At 48.6% G+C, this 20595-nt stretch overlaps 2 protein-coding genes across 3 annotated transcripts; one reads left to right on the top strand and one right to left on the bottom strand.

The window, feature by feature from the left end:
• The first annotated feature begins 479 nt into the window (after positions 1-479).
• Positions 480-1726, top strand: LOC138427994 (3-hydroxyisobutyrate dehydrogenase, mitochondrial). Its single transcript, XM_069568271.1, has one exon. It carries the CDS (start codon positions 556-558, stop codon positions 1564-1566), a length of 1011 nt encoding a protein of 336 aa, XP_069424372.1. The 5' UTR covers positions 480-555; the 3' UTR covers positions 1567-1726.
• Positions 1727-13506: 11780 nt separating this feature from the next.
• Positions 13507-20061, bottom strand: MARVELD1 (MARVEL domain containing 1). Of its 2 annotated transcripts, none has more exons than XM_069568270.1 (2): positions 14269-20061; positions 13507-14080 (listed from the first exon to the last, which is right to left on the bottom strand). In XM_069568270.1, exon 1 carries the CDS (start codon positions 17719-17721, stop codon positions 17200-17202), a length of 522 nt encoding a protein of 173 aa, XP_069424371.1. In that variant the 5' UTR covers positions 17722-20061; the 3' UTR covers positions 13507-14080; positions 14269-17199. The 2 variants fall into 2 exon arrangements, with proteins under 2 accessions (XP_069424371.1, XP_069424370.1); XM_069568269.1 differs by having other exon boundaries at positions 15593-20061.
• Positions 20062-20595: the final 534 nt, after the last annotated feature.

Genomic DNA, 20595 nt, shown 5'->3' with positions numbered 1-20595 from the left:
TTTGCATCAATAATAACATTAGCCTTTATTTACGGAGGACTAACCAGGCGCTGGGTACTGGACTAAGCTCTTTATGTGCGTGCTGGCTAAGTCACTTCAGTCGTATCGGACTCTATGCGACCCTATGGTCTTTAGCACGCTAGGCTCCTCTGTTTAAGGGATTCTCCAGGCAAGAATACTAGAGTACCTTGCTGTTTCCTTCTGCAGGGGATTTTCCCAACCCAGGGACTGAACCCGCATCTCCTGCATTACTGCTGCTGCTGCTGCTACTGCTGCTAAGTTGCTTCAGTCGTGTCCGACTCTGTGAGACCCCATAGACAGCAGCCCACCAGGCTCCACTGTCCCTGGGATTCTCCAGGCAAGAACACTGGAGTGGGTTGCCATTTCCTTCTCCAATGCATGCATGCATGCTAAGTCACTGTGAGACCCTATGGACAGCAGCCCACCAGGCTTCTTGGTCCACAGAATTCTCTAGGCAAGAACACTGGAGTGGGGCAGTCAGTGGGTGAGCCGGGAGCTGCGGAGGTCACCGTGGGGAGGCGGGGCGGGGGCAGCATGGCAGCCTCCTTATGGCTCCGTGGAGCCGCCTCCGGCCTCCGGTATTGGAGCCGCCGGCAGCCTCCGGCAGTGGCCAGCCTTGCAGCGGTGTGTTCTAGGTCAATGGCTTCTAAGACTCCAGTTGGATTCATTGGAGTCGGCAACATGGGGAATCCAATGGCAAAAAATCTCATGAAACATGGCTATCCACTTATTATTTATGATGTGTTCCCTGATGCATGCAAAGAGTTTCTAGACGCAGGTGAACAGGTAGTGTCTTCCCCAGCAGATGTAGCTGAAAAAGCTGACAGAATTATCACCATGTTGCCCACCAGCATCAATGCGATAGAAGCTTATTCTGGAGCAAATGGAATTCTAAAAAAAGTGAAGAAAGGCTCACTATTAATAGATTCCAGTACTATTGATCCTATGGTTTCAAAAGAACTGGCCAAAGAAGTTGAAAAAATGGGAGCAGTTTTCATGGATGCCCCTGTTTCTGGTGGTGTGGGAGCCGCTCGGTCGGGGAACCTCACGTTTATGGTAGGAGGAGTCGAAGAAGAATTTGCTGCTGCCCAAGAGTTGCTGGGGTGCATGGGCTCCAATGTGGTGTATTGTGGAGCTGTTGGGACAGGGCAGGCTGCGAAGATCTGCAACAACTTGCTGTTAGCTATTAGTATGATTGGAACTGCTGAAGCTATGAATCTGGGAATCAGGTTAGGGCTTGACCCAAAACTCTTGGCTAAAATCCTAAATATGAGCTCAGGACGATGTTGGTCAAGTGACACTTATAATCCTGTGCCTGGGGTGATGGATGGAGTTCCCTCGGCTAATAACTATCAGGGCGGATTTGGAACAACACTCATGGCGAAGGATCTGGGATTAGCACAAGACTCTGCCACCAGCACGAAGAGCCCAATCCTTCTGGGCAGTCAAGCCCATCAGATCTACAGGATGATGTGTGCAAAAGGCTACTCAAAAAAAGACTTCTCATCCGTGTTCCAGTTTCTGCGAGAGGAGGAGACATTCTGAATTTGCCCTTTGGCTATGGACACTGTTGGAAACCAAACTCTCTTGGAGCCACTTATAGCTCACTTCACAAGTAAATGGGCTTAATCAGAGGTCACCCGTCTGCTTTTGATTGTCTAGGTCACAATAAACCCTGGGATTTTTCACCCAAAAAAAAAAAAAAAAAGAACACTGGAGTGGGTTGCCATTTCCTTCTCCAATCCTGCATTACAGGCAGATTCTTTACCACTGAGGCATTAGGGAAGGCCCAGTCTTATCTAGTTATCTTCCAACAACCCAATTATTAGGGTTATTGCCATTTCATAGATGAGGAATCTGAGATTTGTCAAGGAACTTCAGTGTCTCTCAGCGAGTATGCAACTGTGAGCTGGAATTTTAACCTCACAGGTCATCTGATCCTGCCCATCCCCCAACTATACCATCACCTCCTTAGTCTGTATTCACTGGCCTCATCCCCTGCTACTCCCTTCCCAGGCCTCTTCACTTCATCAGACTGAACTCCTCCACTGTTACCTTCAAGTACCCCTTGCCCTCTGATCTTACATTGCTTGTGCTGTGCACTCAGGGAGGAATGCCTTTCTCCCACTTGTGCTTGGGTCCCAATCCAACCCATTCATCTAAGTGAAAAGTGAAAGTGTTCATCACTCAGTCAGTGTGAGACTCTTCCTCATCCTGTGCATGGTAGCCCGCCAGGCTCCTCTGTCCATGGAATTCACCAGGCAAGAATACCGGAGTGGGTAGCCATTCACTTCTCTAGGGAGATCTTCCAGACCAATGGACAGAACCTTCGTCTCCTGCATTGGCAGATGGATTCTTTACCATCTAAGCCATCAGAGAAGCCCATTCATCTAAGCAGGAGTCAGATGCTGCACTCCTTCCCTGATTGCCCCAGTCGGAAGTAATCACTTCCCCCTCCAAACAGCCAGAAGGTAGACGGATCTAAATGCCCCACTGACCACTAAGCTGTATTTAGCAATCTCTCTGCTCCTGCTTCTTAGAGGAATGGGCCAGGCTTTATGGCTGGGCCAGGCTTTTCTGCTGGACTCTGCTTGTCCTTCTTTAGAATGAGGCTAGGAAAAGCAGAGAAAAGAATATTGTTTATACAGTAACTTTACCTGAAATTCCACCATCAGTAATTTACTCCAAAGGTAGATTTCAGATTCTTTACAATCCCTCTTCCTTGGGTCTGTCTGGACCACTGGCCTGAAGCTGACTGTAGCTAGTAGTTTTATTGGTTTTCTCTCTTGGCGGCTATGAAATTGAGGGGTATCATTCCAGAACTCCCAGACATTATTTGAGGAAAACATTGGAGGATAAAAAAAGGCTCTAGAGATCAAAAAGGGAAAACAGCCACAGCCAACATCAGCAATCAAAGACTTCCCTTGGTCAACTGGATTCTGCTTTGGGAGCCTGATTCTCATTTTTCATAATCAAATTCTCCAGGTTCCTTCTTTGCCTTCACCAGCATTCTGAGTCTTCACTTTTTGCCTCAAATCCTGGTGCCATTGGTGTTTTCCCCTGGATAGCTGATAGGTGGAAGAGGCTAAAGGAGAAAATAAAATAGAAAAAGAGGTTAATTAATACCTTGTGTGTGTGTGTGTGCTAAGTTGCCTCAGTCACGTCCGACTCTTTGCAACCCCATGGACCATAGCCTGCTAGGCTCCTCTGTCCATGGGATTTCCCAGGCAAGCAGAGTGGAGTGGGTTGCCATGTCCTCCTCCAGGGAATCTTCCTGACCCAGGGATTGAACCCAGGAACTGTCTCTTACATCTCCTACATTGGCAGGTGGGTTCTTTCCCAGTAACACCACCTGGGAAGCCCAATTAATACTTAACATGACATTTTTCAAAGGTTAGTCTTTGCATCTATAAGCAAAGGTGTATGTGATCCACATAATTGAACTTCACTGTGGCTCTCGGGCTTCCCTGATAGCTCAGCTGGTAAAGAATTCGCCTGCAATGCAGGAGGCCCCAGTTTGATTCCTAGGTAGGGAAGATCCCCTGGAGAAGGGGTAGGCTACCCATTCCAGTATTCTTGGGCTTCCCTGGTGGCTCAGATGATAAAGAATCCACCTGCAATGCAGGAGACCTGGATTCAACCCCTGGGTTGGGAAGATCCCTTGGAGGAGGGCATGGCAACCCACTCCAGTATTCTTGCCTGGAGAATCCTCATGGACAGAGGAGCTTGGGGGGCTGCAGTCCATGGGATCGCAAAGAGTGGGACACAGCTGAGCGACTAAGCACACGCACGCCCATGGCCCTTGGAGAAATGTTAGGTAGAACTATTAATAGCTAGAAAAATAGAAGCCAAGAGAAAGGAATGGCTAAGCACAGCTTTCTTCACCAGGTGGCGCTCTCACCCACTCTTACACAGACGTTTCAGAAGCCTTTCTAAAACGGGTTTCTGGCGGTGGTCTCTCATGCCACCGTTTCCACATATACCAGATCTTCTCATGCTCTTAGCTGCATTCGTTCTTTCCCGTTGTGTCACAGATTATTTCAAAACTTAGTGGCTTAAAACAATACAGTGACAGTGAAGTCGCTCAGTCGTGTCCGACTCTTTGCGACCCCGTGGACTGTAGAGCCCACCAGTCTCCTCCGTCCATGGGATTCTCCAGGCAAGAATACTGGAGTGGGTTGCCATTTCCTTCTCCAGGGGATCTTCCTGACCCAGGGATCGAACCCAGGTCTCCCGCATTGCAGGCAGATGCTTTAACCTCTGAGCCACCTGGGAAGCCCCTAAAATGATAATAAATATTTATTATTTGGCTTTGGGGTGGTTTCGGTCTGGAAATTACTAGCATGTCGATGAGTAGTTTTGGCTGGGGGGCTTTGTGAGGATGTAGTCAGATGTTGGCCAGGGCTGCTGCCATCTGATGGCGCTGCCGGATTTCCCTTCACACGTGGTGCTGACAGGCTGGCAGGGGCTTCCGTTCCTCTTCACCTGGGACTCTGCAGAAGGCGTCTTGAGCATCCTCATGACATAACAGCTGACTTCCCCCAGAGCAGGAAGCCACAAGGTCTCCTATGCCATATCCTCAGAAGTCACACACCGTCACTTTCACAGCATCCCACTGGCTCTACCGGTCAGAGCTAGTCTATGTCCAGTGCCTAATGGGAGGAGTACACGAAAGCATAACCACCAGGAAGGGAGAATAATTGGGGCCATCCTCGCTGCCGTCTTGGAGGCTGGCTACTGTGTGCTGCTCCGTCGGCTTCAGTTACACTCCCTTCCACCTCAGCTCCTCAGGCTCACCTTTTAACATCCAGCTTGAATATCAGGTTCTGAGATTTGTCTGTATCATTTCTCACTTCCTTCTCTGTGTTTGCACAGACTCTTTCATCTCTATAGAGCCCTATCACCTTACATTTCTTTTTTCTTTCCTTCTTTTTTTATTTTTTGGCCACACGGCTTGTGGGAACTTCTTTCCCCGACCAGGGGTCAAACCCAAGCCCCTGCAGTGGAAAGGCAGAGTCTTACCACAGGACAGCCTGTGGGAAGTCCTTCAGCTTGCATTTCAATATTTCTCTTGAACATGATTATCTCCCTCACTGTGCCCTGAGATCCTGAGAGCAAGGGAGACTGTGACTTAACATCTTGCCAGTCCTGCTTTCTGCCAAGTATAGAGCAGAGCCTTGGCATGATAGGTACTCAACAAATGCTTGTTTTAAAAATAAATGAGTAAAACAGAAAACAAGTGTTCATGAGGATGTGGAGAAAGCAGAACTCTTGTGCGCTGTTGGTGGGAATGTAAATGGTGCAGACTGTATGGAAAACAATTTATGGAAGTTCATAAAAAATTAAGCATAGAATCACCATATGATCCAACAATGCCACTTTGTGTATATATGCAGGAAAGGAGGAAGCAGGGTCTCAAAGAGGTACGTGTACACTCATGTTCATAACAGTTTTATTCACAAAAGCTAAAATGTGGAAGCAACCCAAGTGTCCATTAAGGGATAAACAGACAAACAAAATGCAGTATATATGTATACAATGGGCTATTTTTCTTTAAAAAGTTAGGAAATTCTGACACATACTACAATGAATAGACCTTGAAGATATTAATGCTGAGTGAAATAAGCCAGTCACAAAAGGACAAATACTGTATGATTACACTTACACGAGGTACCTAGAGCAGTCAAATTTATAAAGACAGAAGGTATTGAATAGTGGTTTTCAGAGGCTGAAGGAAGGAGGAATAAGGATTTATTATTTAATGAGCATGGACTTTCAATTTTGAAAGATAAGAAGAGCTCTGGAGATGGTTGCCCACTAGTATGAATGTATTTAAAACCAGTGAATTGTACATTTAAAAAGTGATTAAGATGATATTATGTATTTCGCCACAATTTTTAAAAAAATTAAATGAAAGAATAATTAAGTGTGACGTACCCTTCAGTGGACTATTATTTATATTTATCATAAAAAGTAACAAAATATTGATATGTGCTACAACATAGATGAGCCTTGGAAACATTATGCTATGTACACACAGAATATCACATACTCTTTAATTCCGTTTATATGAAATGTCTAGAATAGGAGAATCCATGGAGACAGGAAGTGGATTGATTAGAGGTTGCCAGTGACTGGGTAGAAGAAGGGACTGGGTGGAAGGAAGTGGTGAGGGAAAGGAACTGGTACAGTGTTTCTTTTTGGGGTGATGGTGGTGGAAATGTTTTGCAACTGGATAGTGGTAACAGTTGCGCAACTTAGTGAGTATCCTCGAACCACTGAATTGTACACTCTACTATCGACAATTTCTTTGTGAAATTTTGTCTTAAAGGAACTGTTTCAATTTTTTAAATAAACAAAGAAAGGAAAGAAATATTTGACTGGTATGTATTTTTAGATTCTCTTTACTATTTGGATTTTCTCTAGTATTTAAATTTATTATTTGGGTATATCTTTGGATTAATAGCTCACTGCCATTACTCTGAAAAGTGTTCAATAAATATATCTTCATGTTCTTGTACCTGGGAAAGAAGTCCTCATGAGTAATGAGTTTTCCAGCTGTGACACAGTGAGTTGTCAGACAAACACAGCAAGGAAATGAATGTCTGCTGATACACTCTTACTCAACAGCTCTTGGCAGCCATGAAAACAGCCATTCATCAAACATGGGCACAAAAAAAGTCTCACAGAGCAAGGCAGTGAAACCCTCAGCAATAAAACCTGTGGACTGTCCACCCAAAAGTTCCTTTCCCTCTTCCAGGGTATAGAGTTGGAGCTGAGCAGCTGATGCCCCACGAGGGACTACATTTCCCACCCCCTGACATATAGATTAGGTCGTGTGACTCCCCAAAAGAAGAGTGCAGTGATAAATGCCACTTCTAGTAAATTCAGAAATCTCCCAAATGCCAGCTCAATGCAGAAGTGATGGCTGGGCCACAAAGTGGGAGGGGCCTTAGTCCCTGAATCATCGCATGGTGGAAACCTCCCACTGGCCTGGAATAGCCATAATGGACAGCTAGGTGAGGAAGAAATAGAATTATATGTGAACAATAAATAGGCTTTTATTATAGTTCAGACACTGAAATGTTGTGGTGTGAAATGTTTAAGTTGTTACAGCAACTTAAAACCAATATTCATTCATTCCACCAAATAACCACTTATCATGTGTCTTTCATGGGAATATAGAGAAGAATAGCCTAGAGTTCTTCCCTCAAAAAGTTCTCATTTTATCAGTAAATTGGAGAATTAGATGAGAGCATTAGTGGGAGAGACAACGTAAATTAAAACGCCACCAATGGAAGAGCAACAGATAACCCACAGAAAAACCTGCAAAGACCAGCTACCATTAAGACATCAAGAAAATTAACCAAGAACTTCCTCAAAGGGATTTCTCTGGTTTCCTAGTGATTAGAATTCCAGGCTTTCAATCCCCAAGTTGGGGAACTGAGATCCTGCAAGCCATGCAGCTCAGTCAAAATTAAACAACAAAAAAACCCCAAAGCTTTCTAAAAGGCATCAGGTTCAAGTTAATTTGTAGACAATTTTATTAAACCCATCAGTAAAATTATACAAACTATTCTGGAAAACAGAACAAGACAGAAAACTTTCCGATTTATTCTGAGTGTAGAATAACCATCCCTGATACAAATGTCAGGCAAGAGCACATACACACAAATAGACAAATTACGCCTGGAACAAGGCCAGTAAAAATAACAACAACGACAAAAATACACCTACCACATAGCTGAGCCATTCCACTGCAGGTATCTACCAAAGACAAAGCATATGTCCACACAAATATTTGTGCATGAATGTTCACAGTAGCTTTATCTGCAATAACCAAAAACTTGAAACAACGTAAATGTGCATCAACAGGTGAATGGATAAGCATACAAAGGAAGAATACTCAGTGGTAGCTAAAAATAAATGAACTAGTATTACAACAGTAACATGAATGAATCTCAAAATGATGGAGTATAAGAGGTCAGACTGCCCTCTCCACCGGAAAAGAAAAAGCGCATATTGTACATTCCATTTATATAAACCAGTCTACCATCACAGGACACAGATGAGTAGGTGCGTGGGGTGGGGAGATGGGAAAGGGAAAAAGATATTACAAAGGGACACAAAAAAGCTTTTGGGCGCTATGGATATGTTTATAGCCTTAATTGTGAAGGCTTCACAAGAATACCCATGTCAAAACTCACCAAAATGTACATTTGAACCATAAACAGTTTAATGTACAAGTATACCCTAATAAATCTGTGTGCATATGTGTGTATATATATATATACACATGTGTGTGTGCGCGCGTGCACAGGTGAAGACGTGTGCACTAAATCACTTCAGTCATGTCCCACTCCTTTGTGACTACATGGATTGTAGCCTGCCAGACTCCTCTGTCCATGGAATTCTCCAGGTAAGAATACTGGAGTGGATTGCCATGCCCTTCTCCAGGGGATCTTTTCCACCCAGGAATCAAACTGGCATCTCTTATGTCTCCCACGCTGGCAAGCAGGTTCTTTACCACTAGCACCACCTGGGAAGCCATATATATATACATATAGGCAACCACTTTACCTCTCTGAGCCTTATCTACAAAATGTGGTTATTATCTATATTATCTTTTTATATGAAGATGAGATATAAATAATGTAAGACATCTTTGCAAACTGTGAATACAAGAGATTGGGACATGTGCCATCTTTATAAATGCCATTGTCAGTAGCCATATCATCATTTTTATTGTCACGATCACAGTCACTACGAAAAAGACCCCATCACCTCAGTCTTCTGGCCCACTATCTTAAGATCAATGACGGAGTTCATCAGTTTAACTTAAAAGGAAACACAAACTCAGCAAGTTCACTAGTTCCTAGGGATGGCTGGGAGGAGATAGAAACAAGCTGGAAAATACAATAGAGTTTACCAGGATGTGAGAAAAGGTTGTGAAATGCCCAGATACGCAACAGCTAGGGAAGTCAAGCAAGTAACTGTTACTGGAAATATCCCATGTTCCTGGGCTAATTTTGACTTGAACGCAATCATCGAGGAGCCTGCAGACACGTAATGAGAAGAGTTTGTGAATGTCCTATTACTGACACCTGAAAACTCATGGTCAGTTTGTCTCTCCAGATGGACTGGAACCCCAGAAAACAAGATGAAAACAGTGAGTCCTTTCAAGCTGAGGAGTCAGCACTGCTTGCAGCTTGGGGGCTCAGCCAGGAGACTGCCAAAAGGAATTAAAAGGAGAGCAAGAAGGATCTCAGATTCCATAGGAAAGAGGGCAGTATTAAACTTCAGGAAAGTAGCAATAATTTTTTAACACTTCAGTGCCATCTTTTCAAGAAAACTTAAATCTGCACACAAGAAAAAACAGGTAGAGGATTCAATCTACGGCTGGTGAGATTGTGAATTCCAACCCAGAATACAGGACAAGATTGTAAAAGATGGAGTTCAGTATCCAAAAGTTCAGGGTCGGGTCAGATGATCAAACCTATGGCACAAAGTTTTGAGAGGGAGAAGGGCTGGGTGGAGGAGTAGTTTTATAAATGCTTCTGACATCTGTCTGGCAGACAGAGGGACTGTCTCCAGGGCCTTAGGAGAGTGACCTCAGCCCAGTGAGCTGATCAAACCTGAAGGCCAGCATCCAACTTCATTTTAAAGCAGGAAGAGAGAAGATGAGATAATTCAGGTCTATAATAATATAGCTTTCCTTCCTGCCTTAGCTTAAGACAGAACTATTACAAAAGCTAGTGCCGCTCTGGGGAAGTCTTTGGATGGCCAGGAGAAACAGTCTGCTGGGAAATTCTCTGAAACAGCAAAGCGTGGTAGCTTAGATCTGAGTTTGCCTCTTGTTTCTGTTACTTAGTCAAGTGCCCTGGGGAAATCAGTTTACCCTTCTGAGCGTGTCTCCATGTCTGTTAAATAGGAGCTTTTAATACCACACAGGCTGGTGAGAATGGTAAGGATGTTACATGAGGCATCCAACATGTTCCTGAAAAGTGATAGTGAAAGGGACTCAGTCCTGTCAGACTCTTTGTGACCCCATGGACTATTCCATGAAATTCTCCAGGTCAGAATACTGGAGTGGGTAGCCTTTCCTTTCTCCAGGGGATCTTCCCAACCCAGGGATCGAACCCAGGACACCCACATTGCATGCAGATTCTTTACCAGCTGAGCCACAAGGGCTGCCCAAGAATACTGGAGTGGGCAGCCTATCCCTTCTCCAGCATGTTCTCGGCTCATTGCGAACACTTGGTAAAGTTAGCTCACTTTCTTCCCCCTTCTCATTTTTATCTCAGAAGTGCTTTACCTGGGGCATTAGAGAGCCCCCTTCTGGACTCCTGGAGATAGCAGCAAGAACAGCCTGCACACCCATCCCTCCCCTCTGCCCCACCATGCTGGCATCAAGGGGCAGAGGAACTGCCCTGGGAGCTGGCTCTCACCGCAGTGCTGGGGAAGGAACATCACAGCCTTGGTGCCTACAAGATCCCAAATAGCCCCCCAGTTCAAAAAGAATTGGGGTCATGGAACAGGGAGGGCAAAGGGCTTACTGGAATTTCCACAGGCGGATGAAGTTGGTATGGAGGCCCGCACCGTCCTGCGGGCTGTTCCCAGAGTGCTCCCCTGAGGTTCTGGCCACCTCCCCAGCATACCTCCCCTTTGCCATGTAGGGTCCAGAGAGGGCCAGGCCCTGCTCGCCTCTCTTCAGCTGCGCCTACTCACCCCAGTCCCTGGTGCTCCTCTCCCCACGTCTGGCCGTGAAGTGGAATACGGCCACCCCTCTGCTCCCTCCCCTCCTTGCTACTCTTGGCACTCTGAGCACAAGGAACACAGAGCTGGGCAAGTCACGTCCCTCCCAAGTTTTTAATTTTTCATCAGTTTGAAAAACACAAAAGGACCCATTTTTACTATGATATCCATGGAAAGCAGCCTAGGCAGTAACAGAGTTAGCCAATATTAGATACTACACTTGATCTTAGACAAAGGCTGAGAAGCAATAGCCAATATTAGAATGTCACAAAGGATCCTGAAAGCCCCCCAGATTCTTGCAGTTTCTGACTATTTATACAGACATTTAAAAAGGGAAGAGTTGACTCATTGGAAAAGACTCTGATGCTGGGAGGGATTGGGGGCAGGAGGAGAAGGGGACGACCGAGGATGAGATGGCTGGATGGCATCACTGACTCAATGGACGCCAGTCTGAGTGAACTCCGGGAGTTGGTGATGGACAGGGAGGCCTGGCGTGCTGCGATTCATGGGGTCGCAAAGAGTCGGACACAACTGAGCGACTGAAATGAACTGAACTGAACTGAGGGTTTCTCAGGCAGCACTAGTGGTAAAGAACCCACCTGCCAATGGAGTTGTAAGAGACGCGGGTTCAATCCCTGGGTCAGGAAGATCCCCTAAAGGAGGGCAGAGCAACCCACTCCTGTATTCTTGCCTGGAGAATCTCATGGACAGAGGAGCCTGGAGGGATACAGTCCATGGGGTCAGAAAGAGTCAGACATGACTGAAGCGACTTAGCACATGCACAGAGCTATATTATATTTATAGAACATGTAGAAAGGGTTAGAACTTTATTATTGTTTAATTTTTAAAGCAAGCTGCAGAAGAGTCTAAACGTATGTGTATGCGTGTATGAGTAAGCATCCATATGTTTAACTAGTTATAAAAATTAAGGAAGAAGGCTTAATAGTGAACAATAGCTTATCTCTCAGATATGAGATTAGGATGATCGAATGACATTTACTTTGTATACATAAAAAAAATTAATAGGTATATATTGCTATTTTATTCTACAAATAGCAATTGTAACAAACAAAAACAATAAAAATACAAATACTGCTAGCAGGACTTTTCTATCATATCCCTGCTCTTTCCTTTTATGTCTGGAAAGAAATTCTTTTTTTTTTTTTTTAGAAAGAAATTCTTAATTCTTCCTCACCACTGGCCATCCCACTCCCTATCCCTAGAAAAGCAGGAAAAATAATAGAAATGAACAAATCCCTCAGATTCCCCAGACCCAAATAGTCTCAATTAAGTCCCCTAGGGGCAATGTCTTATTTAAAAGTGCCCCTGGCATTAAACAGGAAATATCAGATTAGGCCATTCCTGCACACCTGATCTCCACAATCAAAAACCAGACTCCCCCTCAAGCTCAGAGCCTGCCAGAGGCCCATGGGGCTTAGCAACTGGCTGCCTGCAGAGGGTAGTGAAACAACGCCTACCTTCCAGGCCCACTCTTGCCATTTCAAGCTGTGTGGCCATTGATCGAAGAAGGCAATGGCAACCCACTCCAGTTCTCTTGCCTGGAAAATCCCATGGACAGAGGAGCCTAGTGGGCTGCTGTCTATGGGGTTGCACGGAGTCGGACACGAGTGAAGGGACTGAGCAGCAGGAGCAGCAGTGCCCATAGATAAGGCCCTTCTCTCTGGGACTCTATTGCTTCTATTGAAAAGACAGTGCCAACCTCTAGACTGGTGACAAGATCAAATAAGGTAATGCAAGTAAAAGCACATTTTCAATTGCAAATGCTCCACCAAGCTGAAGTAGAGCAGGGGCTTACCTGCCTTTGCATAAAGGCCGCTTTTTATTTTCATGATATTCATGAATTGACACAGAGGGAAGAGGGGAGAAAAGGAAGGTCCTGGGCAACTGGTAGCATTTTCCTCCACCTGGAAATCCAAACCATAGAGAGGAGGGGGAAAGAGAGAGAGAATCAGAGAGAGTCAGACTGTGCTGTATACTGAGGTGGGTGCTTCGGAAGAGAGTGGGTGTGGAGCACACACAGTATCCACTCTCTGCCTGGAGCTGTTCTAGATGGTTCTGCCAATAGAACTCTCTGTCCAGGCTACAGAATTCAAGCCCAGGTCACAGGAGGAAGGCGCCAACAAGGAAGTCTGTTAACTACCCTCCAGCCCTTTCCAGGGCACCTCAGTCTGCGGGCTGTGGCTGGAAGGCAGAGACAGGGGACCAGATTGGGTGTGTCCAGGAGGCAACACCAGACCAGGCACAGGGGCCTGCAGGAAGTACCCAGAGCCTGGGCTCCAGGAGACCCCACTGTGGCCCCAGTCAGCTCTGTGATGTGGGGCAAGTTCCCACTCCACCCAGAGTGCATTTCCCCTTCTGTAAAATGATGGGTTTGCACCAGAACAGGGTCCTCTGGCTCTGTCACTATAGTCATTCCGTTCCTGTCCATCAGGCAGCAGAGCTTCCCAAACAGAAGGCCCATTGAGAGCCAGGGCAGGAGCTTCTGGAATTCCCTCCAGCCCCAATTAGGGACAGACATAGTTCTATTCCTCTGATTTCTGTGTCCTGCCTTAACTGGAAACCTATGACCTCATTTTTCTTTCCCTCCCAGAAAGAAGGGGAAGCCAGCAAAGCAGAAAGGAGGCAGACAAGTGTGGCAAAGTGTGCTGATGGAGGGAGGCTGGGGGACCTGGCACAGAGTGGGCAGGAGAGAAGACACATACACTCAGATCAGACAAACCAAAGTTTATTCAGAAAAGCGTATCCGTCATCACCACTACACTACTGAATGAGGCACTTCGGTCCCCCCTCCCTACCCTTCCTCACCCACCCTCTCTTTTGGCCTTTGCTGAACACCAGAGAAATCCTCTCCTGGGCCTGCAAGTGGTCCCAGACTTTTGGGCTGGGGGCAGCCCACAGCAGTCTCAGGTTGGATAGAGTCCTGGAGTCCAGAGAAGGAGGCCAAGGAGGCTGCCTCCAGAACTCAAAGTTCCAGGCCAACTTCAGACGGCCTTGCCCACGGCCCGGGTCCTGGAAGGGAGCAGAAGATGGTGTGGAGCCGTCTTCAGGTCCTTCCCACATCTGGAGAAGCAGTGGGAGGCCAAGCAGGAAGGCACAGTTAGCAGAGCCAGTGAGCTCTGGAATGTTTCAGGCACATGTGGCTGGATAAGGTACCATGAAGGCCAGGGAGACGTCTGCTCCTGAGTAAGGTCACCTGGTCACAGACACAGCACCACAGGCTTGGGGCTAAGAAGAGGTCCTCAGCGGGCCGGATCTGAGCTGCAGATGCAGCTTCTGTGATGATCTAAAACAGAGAAAAGGAGCACGTGCTGGAGCTTAAAACCCATTGTTTAGGGTTCAGGGGTGCATGGCTCAGTTCCAGGTGTCTGGAAGCTTATGCCCAAGTCACAGACACAAGCAGAAGGGGGATTTCTCTATGTCAAGGCAAAATGAACCTTCACCATCTTGGCTCTTCCACTGAATACGTCATACCCCAGGAAAGGGAGCTGCTGAGCAAAGACTGTTCCCTCTTTCCTCCTCCCTCCATGGCCCTCCATGGACACTGAAACCTTCTGCTGGTCCAGGGAAGCGGGTCCTAGGAGACATCGGCATGACCCGCTCTGGGAGTCTCCATGGCCTCAGCAACATGGAAACTCGCAACAGAAGAAACAAAGTCGCTCGGCTTCCAGACACCCCCTGCACTCCAGCAGACCCCACCCCCAGGCCCTGGCTGGCACCAGCGGTGGCGAGGGGGCAGCGGGGCAGGCCTGGCAGCAGGACTCAGCCTGAGACGCTAAAGGGCTCAGGATTTCCCAGAGGACAGAAAACAACAGCAACAACAATAACGTGAACAATCACAATCGTAATGGATATAGAATTTTAGTTTTGCAAGATGAAAAAGTTCTCGAGAAGGATGGTGCTGATGGTCGTACAACAAAGTGGATGTATTTAACGCCACTGAACTGTTTGCTTCAAAGATGGTTTCAACAATCAGTTGCATGTTAGAAATAGTCCACCACAATTACAAAAGCTTTTTTTCTCAAGATAACCATGGGGAATTCCCTGGCAGTTCATGGCTAGGACTCAGCACTTTCACTGCCAAGGGCACAGCACAGGTTCGACCCCTGTTCAGGGAACAAAGACCCTGAAAGCCACGTGGTTTGGTCAAAAATTTTAAAAATAAGTAAATCAAAAATCAAGATAACCATGTTAATGGTATCTAACATGTATTGACACCCTATTGTAATACAATACAGCCTGGTTCTGAAAAGGCCAGGCTGCCAGGTTTCAAATCTGAGCTTCACCACTCGCCGGCTGGGAGACTCTAGGTAAGTTACTTAACCTCTCTGAGACTCATATTCCTCATACAGAATATGGAAATAAGGGTTATTGAGAGAATGAAATAAATACACTGAGTCCTTTGAGTAGTGCCAGGCACACAGTAGGGCTGGATAGATGCAAAGTGGTGACTGTAAAACTTATAAAAGCACTCCACATCCCCACTTAGATCCTCATCACTGACAGAGAAACCTAAAACAGCTCCACCTAAGCTTTACAAACATGCTCACAAAAACATATTCTGACCTCCTCTATTCTAGTTTCTAATCCAGAGGGGGTCAAAACTTTTCCAAAGAGCAGACTTCTGAGGATTTAGCAAAAAAGTGAATTGTCACAACTCTGGACATTGTGGTTATTACCGACACCCCTTCACCTTGCTCTCTGAATAAAAACCCTTTAGCTTTTAGAAAAGGAAGGGTCTCTGAGCTTTTTTATTCAAAGGTCTATGATCTCTCCAGAAAGCCAAGAAGCATCTTACCTTACAGCTGGCCAGCTGTTCATCCCAGATCCCGAGCGTTCTGTTTGGTGTGACCCACTGCTGTCAGTTGCTCCTGGTCAATGCCAGCATCTCTTATGGGTGGTATTTCTTTTGACTGGGAAACCATCTGGATAACCTTGGCTTCATCTCCCCAAAAAAACGTAAAGTGAAAGTCACTCAGTAGTGTCCAACTCTGTGACCCCACAGACTATGGAATTCTCCAGGCCAGAATACTGGAGTGGGTAGCGTTTCCCTTCGTAAAGGAATGTTCAAATCCACTGTCCCCCAGGCTACCGTTGGCCGGGCAGGGGTGGCTATCTTATCTTTTACACAGGGAGTCGAGGGTTCTCTCTGCTATAGAAATTCCCTGGGAAAGAGAGGGAGTGTCCCACCTCTTCAAACAGACCACAGCCAACGGGCCGGCGCCCTTGCTGATAAAGGAGAATCAGGACTACTTGGAACATAAGGTGGGAAAAACTGGTCCCAGTCCAGAGGCACTTAACACTGTAAATCCCATTACTCAGGGGCCTCTTTCAGTGCAGGACTTCTCAGCGCCTTTGATATGCTAATGAGCATTGTGAACCTTCAAAAAAAGGGAGAAAGCACCTTTGACAAACCCCCTTGGCCTTGAAACCATCCATTAAATAGCTCCAGAGCCGGGATTCCAGGGAACATCCAAAGCTTTAAAGTAAACACTGCTAGACAACTCTTGACTTGGGGTGGGAAGATGGGGTTCTAATCTTTTTCTGGCTGTTCCCAAGGGCACGATCTTAGTCTCCATCTGCAAAAAAGGGTGCGGCTCGCCTAACATTCCTTGACGGTGACGTGCGACCCCTAACGCAAAAAGACACAGGGAGGTGGGGATGGAACGGAAGCCGGTGAGAGGAAGGCTGGGAAGGTGAGGCCAGGAAAGCTAGTGGGCGGTAGGGCCTGACCTCCTTGAACCCCGACGACAAAGGAGGAACAGGCAGAGGAGAAGGTCACAACCCACGGGCACTTCCTATCCGTCTTCCCGGTTGCAGACAGGCCCCACCGCAAGACATCAAAGCACCGAGGGATGGCTCCAAAGGGCTGCGCCGGGTACCCGCGCAATCCCAGACTAAAACCACACCCGTCGCTCAAGTTGAGACCGGCGGAGGCCGGTCCCCGGCTCCGCCCGCGAGGGCATGGCTGCTTTTTTCAGCACTCGGGGCTGTAAGGAGGGCCAGGGCGAGGGGGCGCTCTGCCCAAGCGGGGCGGGAGGGAGGGGGCAGCGCCGCCGCCCGTACACGGATTCCACTTTGGGAGCCTCGCCCGGATCTACGCGGCGCCTGTCCACGTCTTGCTCGCGGCCGGGAAGGGGAAGAGGAACCGCGAGGCTCCGCCGCTGGGCGGCCCGTCTGCGAGTGTGCGTCCGCCCCCTCGGATGTAGCCCACGGGGTCCCAGGAGACCGCGCAGCTGTCCCGGCTCCTGGCCGCGGCGATGCCTTGGGGGCGGGAACTGCGATCGGGGTTCCGGGGTACGGGAGGCGGCGGGAACGCGGGGCGAAGGGAGGGTGCCGGGGCGCCCGAGAGCGGGGCGGCGGCAGCTGGAAGGACGGGTGGCCCAGCCCCGCGGCGCGGCGGCCTCACGCCACCTCCCGCTCGCCTTGGCAGTGGCGGCAGCCTCCGTAGAGCGCCGAGAGCAGGTAGAGGCCGAGGCAGAGGCCGCCGCAGACCGCGGCCGCCAGGAAGGCGTGGTAGGCGCAGGACATCTGGTAATCCTTGAGGTTGCAGTAGCTGTGGCTCCGCGTCTGCCCGATCATGACGCCCATCGCTGCCCCGTAGAGCGCGGCCGCCAGCAGGTCGTGCGCCACGTTGACCGCCAGCCAGCGCGGGCCCAGCCCCGGCACCAGCTCCTGCTTGCCCAGCAGCGCGAGGAAGTAGAGGGCCAGGGTCAGGAGCCAGAAGAGCACGGACACGAAGAGCGCGAAGTGCACGGGGCCTTGGTACCGGCTGGTGGCGATGGTGATCCAGAAGGCGGCGCCCGCCAGCAGCTGCAGCAGCCGCAGCACGCCCAGCGGGCCGCGCAGAAAGGCCCGCTGCAGGCTCACCGCGCCGCGGGCCGCGCGCGCCTGGGGCGGTGGCTGGCGCGGGGGCGGCGGGAGCATGGCCCCCGGGCGCGGCGGCGGCGGCGGCGGCGGCGGCGGGGCCCCGAGCAGCGGAATGGCGGCGTCTGGCTCGCGGGGATGGCCCGGCGGACGTGCCCCTGAGCTCGCTGCGGCCTCGTCGCTCCTCTCCGAGTCCTCCTCTCTTCCTCTCCCCCTCTCCCCTCCCTTCCTCCCCGCAGCCCTCTCTTTCTCCCTTTCTCTCTCTCTCTCCACCCCTCCTGCCCGCCCTCTCTCTTCTCCCCCTTCGTCTCCACCCCCACGCGCTCCTCCCGGCTTCCTGCCTTCTCTCTTTTGGGGCCTCGTCCACCAGTTGCCAAACTCCCAACTCGGATTCCTTTCTCCTCGGGGCAGGGCGGAGCGCACCCGCAGCCCCAGCAGGACGCAAGTCTTCCTTTCCGTCCGACTGGCAAAAGTTTATACCACATCTGCCCGCCCTGCCTCTCTGCCTCCCTGGCTCTGGTCCAGTCTCGGAGCAGAGAGCTGTCTTCTGGAGCTGGAGCGTCCCCCGCCCTCGCCCCCACCCCCACCCTTAGGCTGGGCCCTTTTCTTTCTCCTCTCTCCTGTCTGCAGCCCGCTGGGGCCTCCCAGCCCTTCCTTGGCGAGGGAGCAGAGCAGTGCTGGGCTTAAGCTGCCACCTATTCTCACCTGGACATCGGATTATCATACCCTGCCAGTGCTCACCTCAAACTTATTCTTTCTAAATCTGGGCTCAGACTTGGACTCAGCCATCCGAGTCCTTCTGTCACTGAAAGGGACCATCACCCCACTCCAGGCCTCCACTTTGCTTCCCACTGCACAAAGCAAAGTCCAAGTTAGTCCAGTCTCTTTTCCAGCCTTCTTTGCCATCAAGTGTATTAAAAGTAGATTTCCCAGCACGACCAAGACACAAACCCGGCTCTAAGAGATAGCAAAGCCCAACAATGCTTTACATTATTGCTATTACGGTGCTTTGCAGGAATTCTCATTTATGAAGTCTCATTTGACAGCCGCCAAGATACATACAGGGGTTTCCCAGGTGGCGCTGATGGTAAAGAACCCACTTTCCAATTTAGGAGACATAAGAGACATGGGTTCCATCCCTAGGTCAGGAAGCTCCCTTGGAAGAGGGCATGGCAACCCACTCCAGTATGCTTGCCTGGAGAATCCCAAGGACAGAGGAACCTGATGGGTTACAGTCCATAGAGTCACACGACTGAAGCAACTTAGATAACTTATGCACATAAGATACATACAATTATCTTTCTCATCTTGCTGAGGAGAAAAAGGAAGCCTAAAGGGGTTAAGACTGCAAAGCTGGTAATTACTTCTGGTCTTTCTTCCCTCCTCTTATGAACAAACCTTCACGCACTGTGGCATCTTTCTAAAAGAGACCTGGTTGTGTATATACACTGCTTCCTGCTGACCACACAATATAGGGTTCTATCTCTTCTATGGGCATGTTTCACAATCTGGCCCCAACGGACTCCCAACTTCCTGGTTTCCCTCTTCTTTTCTTACCCATGCTCACATCCAGTATGCCAACCCCACCAAACCTCTTAAGGTTCCCAAATAGGCTCTTCAATCCCGAGCTTCCCTGCTATCTCAGCTGGTAAGGAGTCCATGTGCAATGCAGGAGACCCCAGTTCAATTCCTGGAGAAGGGACAAGCTACCCACTCCAGTATTCTTGGGCTTCCCTGGTGGCTCACGCGGTAAAGAATCCACCTGCAATGCAGGAGACCTGGGTTGGGAAGATCCCCTGGAGGAGGGCATGGCAACCCACTCTAGTATTCTTGCCTGGAGAATCCCCATGGACAGAGGAGCCTGGCGGGCTGCAGTCCATGGAGTCACAAAGAGTGGGACATGGATGAGCGACTAAGCAGCAGCCCTGCAATCCCAGACCGCGTTTGGCTGGCAAACTCCTACTTAACCTTCAATGCCCAGTTTAAATGTTCCTCCTTTGGTTTGTTGGCTCTTCTAGGCACCTCATTGGAGGGTCCCTCTGCATAGTTCTAAGTCAGCTACATCATCTTTGCCTGTGCCTGGCACATACGAGATTCAGTAAATATCCATGGAGTGGATGACTAGGTGGCTGCAGACACGGCAGTGGAAGTGAGAAGACGCCTGTTGTCCTGGGAAGTGTGCCTGGATAAGACCTCCAGCTTATCCTACCCTGCAGAGCTTGTCCCTCATCTCAGTCATGGGATGAGATTGCTGGTCCCTGGCTCCCCTTGAGGGAGAAAAGCTGCATGGTTTTCAGGGAGCTAATGCCTCCTACTGCCAACTCAGCCCCACCTACAGGTACCTGAGAAGACTCCGAATGTAAATTTTAAATAAAAAAATGGTGGTGTATACCACTCACATTTTTGTAAGACAGCATGGCATAGACCCTCAGGGTGCAAGCTGAGAGGCAGACTGCCTGGCTACTTCTCACTGCCTCACCACTCCCTGGTGCTGGGACATGATGTGTGTGATGTAACCTCTTTGTGCCTCGGTTTCCTCATCTGTGAGATCCTTTTATTCAGCAGATGGATGTTAGCACTTAGTAATGCTCGGCACTATTTGGGGGGTTAGGGATACATAATATATATGTGATTGTTATGAACTGAATGCTTACTATACATTAAGCATTACTGTGAGCACTTCATATTTATTGTGCTACCTAATCCTTATACCAACTCTTTAAATAACTGGTATTGGGACTTCCCTGGTGGTCCAGGGGCTAAAACTTCTAGCAACCAATGCAAGGGGGCCCAGGTTCAATTGCCAGTCAGAGAATTAGATCCTTCACATCGCAACTAGGAGTTAGCATGCTTCAACCACACCTCCTACCTGCTGCAACAAAGATCGAAGACCCCACGTGCCACATCTAAGACCCAATGCAGCCAAATAAACCT

The sequence above is a fragment of the Ovis canadensis genome, chromosome 22, assembly GCF_042477335.2.
Source record: "Ovis canadensis isolate MfBH-ARS-UI-01 breed Bighorn chromosome 22, ARS-UI_OviCan_v2, whole genome shotgun sequence".
NCBI classification, from domain to species: domain Eukaryota; kingdom Metazoa; phylum Chordata; class Mammalia; order Artiodactyla; family Bovidae; genus Ovis; species Ovis canadensis.
Note: the sequence above shows the minus strand (reverse complement) of the source record. Positions and strands in the feature narration are given on the sequence as shown.

Excerpts from the sequence above, each read along its gene's own strand:
- LOC138427994 (XM_069568271.1), top strand. The coding sequence starts at position 556 with ATGGCAGCCTCCTTATGGCTCCGTGGAGCCGCCTCCGGCCTCCGGTAT.
- MARVELD1 (XM_069568270.1), bottom strand. The coding sequence starts at position 17,721 with ATGCTCCCGCCGCCCCCGCGCCAGCCACCGCCCCAGGCGCGCGCGGCC.